Source organism: Brachyhypopomus gauderio, chromosome 12 (assembly GCF_052324685.1).
Source record: "Brachyhypopomus gauderio isolate BG-103 chromosome 12, BGAUD_0.2, whole genome shotgun sequence".
NCBI lineage: Eukaryota > Metazoa > Chordata > Actinopteri > Gymnotiformes > Hypopomidae > Brachyhypopomus > Brachyhypopomus gauderio.
Genome location: NC_135222.1, coordinates 11,711,746 through 11,719,353, shown reverse-complemented (window position 1 = coordinate 11,719,353; position 7,608 = coordinate 11,711,746). Strand labels below are relative to the sequence as shown.

Sequence of the window (7,608 nt, the reverse complement as noted above, 5' to 3'; positions counted from 1 at the left end):
ACAAAGGCATGTTAATGTTAATGTCACTGCTGTGACAGCTCAAATCTCTGCATTTAAAACAGAATGATGTATAGGTGTGCTAGAGCACTCAAAGGAATCTGCACTTGTGCTACTACTAGACTATTAGTTTGTGATAACTGAACATGTAATTATGTGCTACAATGCCCACGTTTAAAGTAAGAAATGTCTAGAATCCCCAACAAAGACCTTCATAAAATACAATAAAGATAATCGTGATTATTTATACAGAATTTCATTTGGTTGGTCTTTTGTCAAAAGAAAGAATACATGATGGCAAGATTAATAGTTTATTAATACATCTATAACACTTCCTTTCCATAACACCATTAATTTCTATAAAAATATGGCACAGTGCCAAATTATGGCACATTAAGATTTTAGGATCATTTAGCACCAGTTGTCAAGGTGACCATTACATACATTTATACATTGACAATTTTTTCACAAATTTGGTGAACAGGTCCTGAATATTAAAAATGACTGTTACAAGAAACCCATGTCTTATTTTAAGTCCCCACACAAGGCACGTTACAGCATTTTGTATACAAAACAAATCCATAACAAAACAATACCAGCGCATCAAATGCTAATGTCAAGTCTATTGGATTCCAAAGCCCTGAGTTTGTGTGTATAGAGGGTAAACCTGCCCGGTGGACAGAGCTATACATTTGGAGGCCTCTGAGTGGACAGCACCATACACACATGCTCTAGGCTCAGTCTACAAAAGAGAGTCCAAATGCACAGTGAAAACACCAGAAACAGAGACATGGGAGATTAAGCAAAAATAATCAACAGTACTAGTTAAATAAAATCATACAAACGTCTCTCACACATGCACACTCGCACTCATACACATGCACTCACTCACTCATGCACACACAGGCTCAGAAAATAGTGGTTTGGCAGCAGATAAATGCTACAAATATAGTCATCATTGTGTATGTAAAACACAATTTAGATGTCCTCAGAGGTCACTTCCAACTTTCTCTGGGGTATATAGAGGTTCTTGGGGGCCGTGGGTGTAGTTATGGTGGGGAGAGAGGAGACAGGAGTGTGGAAGAAACTATGCTGGAGGGTGGCGCCACATTTGGGTGTTGTCAGGAGCGGCTAAAAGAAGATCAGGAGATAAGTATCCATTTAGACAGTGGAAATGAGCAAGTGACCGTAAATATTTAAACTGTTAAATAGCAACATGTAAACTCTGGTGCTAGATTATCTTCTGACCTGTTGGATGCTGATGAGAGTGAGAGGCTGGGCATGCAGTGCACCAGGAGTAAGCGGCCCAGCTGGAGACATGGGCTTGACGAAGATCATGCCCTGTGGGGGAAGGCCTGGGTGGGGGCAGGTCATGGGGCTACACTGCTCCGGAGGGGTGGCACTGGGCGTGGACGTGTTGGGGATCAGCCCCAGGTTCTGCAGGGTGAAGTTGAGGATGGCAGGGCTAGGGCTGTGGGCCCGTTGCCCATGGGCAGGGAAAGGAGAGACGTGACCAACCCGATGCAGGGGGAGGCTAGTGGGTGTAAACTCCTGGGGTGGGGGTGGTCTAGAGCCTGCAGGGCACAAACACCATCAGACACCACTGAGCAATAGATTACTATTACTAACCTTTATCAACACGATTTGTTTTACAAGAATACCTTTACAACACAAAACATGGGCTAATTACATTAGCATGAAGACGTGCTGACCTGCAGTTGGAGTGTGATAGATATTGTAGGTGGGGGTGGAGGCTTTGACTGTCTCTCCAGCAGAGCTCTGAATGTCCTTGAAGCCCAAGGCGGGCTGAGCAAGGGGAATCAAATAGCCAGTAGGAAAAAGAGTCTACACACACACACACACACACACACACACACACACACACACACACACACAGAGACAGAGATAATTTGCCTTGTCATTAAAAACAACCAGAGTAATCAATGTCTGACTGCAACCATAATGTTCTAAAAATATTCAGGGTTTAAATTTTTACTAGTTTGTCCCAAAGAGGGATTACTTTCTTTTTTTTCATTTTCATTTGCTACCTTCTTTACCTCTGTATGCATGTGCCCAGTGGAGACTGGTCGCTCGTGCAGTGGGGTGGGTGTGGCCTCTACACCCTCGGTGCGTCCCCTCTCCTCCCCCTCCAGGAAGGTCTCCAGACTGTGCTCCAACGGAGCACTGTTGCAGCTGGATGCCACTGGACGGCTCTCCAGGGGCTTGCTGAACTCTGGGTCCAGGTGCAGGGCTCTCGGAGATGGACGACTGGAGATCAGAGCTCCCCTGCGCGCCTTCAAACGAGCCTGCAGGATCTCGCCCAGCTTTGGGGAAGCACTCTGTGAAGCATACAATTATAATGCTGCTAAACTCAGGGATTTGTGCTTGGTCACTTAAGCTGGCAGTACTGTTACAGTTCACTGCAGTACCATCTGACCATGCTCAATAAAATAATTTACACTTGGTTCAACGATTCAAGAAGGCTGTTTTCTCTCACCTTTGAGTTTGCATCAGTCCGTCTGACCTTGGAGGGACTTCCTTCCAAACTAATTTCTGCACATGCACGTTTCAGTGAAGGACTGGCATGGTTGTGACCTTGTGTTGACACCTGAGTCACCTGACCTGCTCCTATCATGGTGATGGGTGATGTTTTCGTGTTTGCTGCACCTGGACTTTCAAATGTCATTGATCGCACTGCCAAGCTAGTGGGTGGTGGCTTGGCTGAGGGGTGTGGCTTCACAGAGGCGTGGTGCACGTAGACCGCGTAGGATCTGCCCACCTGGGGCTGAGGAAGCAGCACGGGTATGAGGGAAGAGCAGGGAGAGGGGAGGTATGAGATCACCCCGGGTGACAGGACTGGCTCCTGTCTAGAGTTAGGGGGCCCGGTTTCAAGCATAGATATGGCTGCAGCAGCTCCAGGCAGTGTCATGGAGCTCTGCTCTCTACATTCCTTGGGGTCCATCTCTTTATGAACATTCCTAAAACAAGAAGATTAAATGTTACCTTACACAGGTGATGTTTCCTGTAAGTTTCACTGAACAAACGAACATATAGTGAAATAAAGTCTTCTTTACATCTGCTCTTCCAGCTGCATTTTACAAATAGCTGCCAGATGGGCCATTTTGTTGGGATACAACCCTCTGCTTACAGCTTCACCTAAAACACCCAAAAGAAGAAGAAAGGTCAGAGTAATTATTCACCTCAATATTAAATAATCACCATGAAGTGTGAAAAGCTTTGAGGGTAAGGGGGAGAGGGGGAGAGGGGGAGAGAGAGAGAGAGAGAGAGAGAGAGAGAGAGAGAGAGAGAGAGAGAGAGAGAGAAACGCACTGGACATCTTTATGGGACTGGACGGGGCTGAGCTGATCTTCCTGCGGTCATTATCGATGCTCTTAGCCAGTTTGACCAGAGAGTGATGGCGGGTAAAGCTTCGCTTGGAGTTTGGTGAGCAGAAGAGGTTTTTGGTGCAGTTATCGATGGAGGCGCGAGACTCCAGCGGTCGGGTCACTGATGGAGTGTCCACTGACGTATCTACCTTAAAATCTGTGAGAACAACATGTAAATAATGGCAAATTAATGACACTTGTAAAAGGATGCAAGTCTTGTAAAAGGATGCAAATAAACACAACTGTAGGCCTCCATTGAAGATGATGTGCATGGACACACCTGGGCCTCTATCTGGATAAAGCCACAACTATCTTCCTGCTGCAGTGAATGTGTGATACTGGCATGTGTCCTCACCGTGCAGGCAGGGAAGGTCCTCAGGGCCGGTCCATTTGAACGCTGGCTTCCTTCCCCGCTCTTCTGTCACATGTACCTTTTTAATCAGCTCCAAGCTGCTCAGGACATTCGCAATGTCATACAGGCGACGGATCTTGGCTATAAACCCAAAACGCAAGAGAACATTACAACACTCTGCTACAAACAGAGCACCTCTGTGATGTACATATTGTTAATTGTATTTTTATTCCTGCCAGTATGCAGAGGGCTGAAAGCTTGTTTGGCTCATGGTCTCAACTCACTCTTAAACTTGCTCTTATCCTGGTCCATCACCTGGTCCTCTCCAATAAGGATTTTTGCAGCACTCTCCAGGCTGACGACACGAGGGTTCAATACCAGGAACAGCATGACAAACTTCTGACTCATCACACGCAGAGATTTATCTTTTCGGCTGCTAGCTGCTGGGGTACAGTACAACGGGAGGAAAGTTTTGTTCGGCAGGACCCCTTCAACAATACTCATGCATTCAAAAGGAACTAGAAAACATCTGTGAGGAACTCAAGAGATACCCGACAGGGACTTTACAAAAACTCATTCATTAGTGCTCATAGCCACCAACCTCCTTTAGAGTCCGCTGTAGCCTCTGTGAAGCTTACTTCCTTCTGGCTGGGCTCTCCTTCTGCCTCCTCATTCTCCTTTTCTTCTGTATCTAGCTCAAACTCCTGATCCAGGCTCTTCTGGCGGAGCTGCTGGATTTGGTGACTGTAGCGGTGTTCCTCTCCCACTTGCTGCAGCGTTGCTAGGGTCTGTCGTAGCTTGGAACGTCCATGCCACGTGTAGCGGTTCTTGGCCAATCGGCTGACCATGTTCAGGCTTTCCAGCACATTCATGATGTCATAAATGCGACGGCGTTCCACGTCTGAGATAACGATGCCATGTCAGTTAAAACCGATCTTTTATTGTAGCATCACCTCTGTTTGTTTAGGGGACAGATTCTTACACAAGATTTGCAGGAACAAAACTTACTTAGTTCTGTAGCAACATCATCGAGGCAGATGTCATTGTTGACGGCAGGGTTTGGGTAGTCTGGGTAGCGTGCCAGGAACTTGTTGCAGAGCAGCCCAAGACTCTTCTCCTTCCGGCTGAGTTGCAATTTCTCAGCCTCTTCACCTTGCTCAGGGTCCTGGGGAGACCAGCAAACACGGTTACTTACAAATGTACACACATATACACTACAAACGCACAGTCCAGAATGAAGAGAGAATGCACTTTCTTAATTAAAATCAGTGGACAGTGGTTAATTATATAACCGCTGGTGTACCTGAGTGGAGCGTTCTCCCTCCTCTGATTCTGTGACATCTGCAGTCCTTTCTTTTTCAAGGTTGCGGATCTCTGGGCTAGCTGCGCTAATCAGTATTTTCAGGTTGGATGTGGGGGTCCATGGCTCTGCTGGACCATCCGGGCCCTTTGTGGGTGTTGTTAGGGGTCCCATATTCTTCTGAAATGTAGGCCTAGAGGTTGAAGATTTCCCTGAGGATTTAACTGGCTCTACACACCCACCCTGTTTGTGTCAAAAAGAAAAAAGGAAGGAAGGAAAATACAGAAAGAAATATTTACAGTTAGAAAAAAAAAACAAGTGGTAAAATCCACTGAAATGGACCACACATTTCAGGCTAAACTGCTAAGCAAGTTACTCATAGATGAAAATATATTGATTAACTAACCTGTACATTAACTGACGTTGATGTGTCTGAACTTATCTGAAGTTTCTGGTCTAAATCTTGTCCATTCAATAAAATACTGGTCATCATCCACCTACAAGTGATATACAAGTTATATTTATAGTAGAAGCACTTGAAGAAAGAAAAAAGGAGAGAATTGTCTTTAGAGGATCATAGGTAGCTAGCTGCTCCCAAGAACACCCAGAGTCATCAAACGCTCCGAAGAACTTTACAATCTACTGCCATCTATTTTGCTTTAACATAGCATAGTCATGTGTTATTTCATTATTTTGATACTTTCAGTTGTTCTAAAACGTAGAAATAAAAATAAATAATTTATCCACCTATACACACACAAACTCGCTAATAAACATCGAACGGAATAATAATACCGTAAAGCTCACCTACAGTACTGATAATTAGTTTAGCGAAGTTAGTAGCACTGTAATGTAATTTCTTTTACAAAAGTTACCTTTTTTTAACAGCGTTATACAGTCTGGGTGATATCATAGTGAATATCCTCTCAAGATGTAACCACACAGAAATGATGTTTTGCCAAAACTGGTACAGCTAGCTACGTTTTGTAATACGCTTAAATCAAAGTTATTTGATTTCAAATTACTCGGCGCTCATAGCTAAACATTCTGGACGCTTGGCGGTAACTGACATGCGTTCTATCGAATGATATGGTACAACTTGTAAGTACACGCCCTCAAATCTAAAGCAGCCAATGAACGTGCAGCGAGAGGCGGAACTTCAGAGTCCCGCGCAGGTAACACATTTTTTGAAATATTGGCGCGGAATTTCCAAGGCTCTAAAGATACAAACCGGAACTCAGAAATGTAACACAACTTCAAACAGGAAAGAACCTCTGAATCATGTGTATTAAGAGTTAGAAATGTCAAAACACAAGCCAATGTTTACTTCTTTTTCGCAAAATAACTTACCAGATTATTACTTCCAGCATTCGGCAAACCTGATACAGTTGTTGACATCCCTTCTAGTTAGCTAGATAGTTAGATAGTTACCTATCTACTGCGACTGGTAAAATGTAGATCTGACATATCTATACAACAAATAATTTTTATTTAGCATGATGTTTTACTCGCGATATTAACTATATAGCTAGCTAAAGAAGGAAGATGGCGGAATAAATTGTATAGCTAACCAAGTAACTGTTTTGCGTATTCGCTAATATATTAGCTTCCCTTATTTGTGTCGATGTCACTATGAAAATCCACAAAACGTTCATCGTGACAATATACCTACGCATAAAAATATCATTTATGATAAATCATTTATTCAAGGCCAGCTACAAATTGGGTACGGAATGCAGTACTCAAAATAGAGAATATAATTTATTAGCTACTTTCACAAACTTAGCTAAGTTCGAGATATTTAGCTAGATAGCCAATAGCTAAGCGGCAAAATTCAGGATTACCGCACAAATGCTTTACATAGGTTACATTTTCAATTTGATATCAAACTATCTAGCTACGAAAATCCCATGTAGAGTCATTATGTACGTTAAGTAACTAACGATCTTAAGAAATTTCCCCTCGAATAAAAAATATGCAGAATCTGTAGGGTTAGCTATGTGTAACAAGGTAGTAACTTACCCAGGTCCAAAAATGACTTCTGCAAATTCACCATTCAGTCATAAATCCACGGAAAGCTCAAATCAACCTCGTTTAAAGAGAAAACTTTACCGATATTTATTTACTTGAATATATTCTGAAACTACTAGCTAGCTACGTTTACGAGATTTCTCACAGGCTTCACATTAAGCACACTGAAAACGAGCTAACCTAGCTAAATTAGGCAACTAAACTAGTCTGTAAGTGCCATATCTGCTGTAAAGTATTACATAGTCTAAAGCGAAGTAGAATCACACAATTCTCCCAAAGCTTTTTTTAGAAGCAAAACGCTTGGACTTCCCTAGTCGCGAACTGACCTATGATTCAATCTAAAATACGCTGGTTTTCGAGGGGACAGCCGTTTTACAGGTTGTCGTGAGGAGCCATTCGTCCCGCCTCGCAGTGCGCGTGTGGCGCTCGGTCCCGCCTCGAGCGTGCACGACCCCGCCAACCACGGCTGCACTCCAGTTAAGGAGGAGTCCGAAGAGCTCAGGGGTGATCATTTCTTAAGAGTGAATGCATTAGTCTTCAGT

The 7,608-nt window shown here is 43.6% G+C and overlaps 1 protein-coding gene across 4 annotated transcripts; it reads right to left on the bottom strand.

Annotated features, from left to right (window-relative positions):
• Nucleotides 1–294: 294 nt before the first annotated feature.
• Nucleotides 295–7,482, bottom strand: e2f8 (E2F transcription factor 8). Of its 4 annotated transcripts, none has more exons than XM_077023145.1 (14): nt 7,058–7,482; nt 5,442–5,532; nt 5,039–5,278; nt 4,744–4,900; nt 4,337–4,636; nt 4,020–4,178; nt 3,739–3,876; nt 3,328–3,540; nt 3,072–3,153; nt 2,495–2,975; nt 2,055–2,336; nt 1,710–1,842; nt 1,246–1,571; nt 295–1,128 (listed from the first exon to the last, which is right to left on the bottom strand). In XM_077023145.1, exons 2-14 carry the CDS (start codon nt 5,526–5,528, stop codon nt 976–978), a joined length of 2,751 nt encoding a protein of 916 aa, XP_076879260.1. In that variant the 5' UTR covers nt 5,529–5,532; nt 7,058–7,482; the 3' UTR covers nt 295–975. The 4 variants fall into 4 exon arrangements, with proteins under 4 accessions (XP_076879260.1, XP_076879259.1, XP_076879258.1 ...); XM_077023144.1 differs by lacking the exon at nt 7,058–7,482 and adding an exon at nt 5,911–6,122 and having other exon boundaries at nt 4,020–4,175; XM_077023143.1 differs by lacking the exon at nt 7,058–7,482 and adding an exon at nt 5,911–6,118.
• Nucleotides 7,483–7,608: the final 126 nt, after the last annotated feature.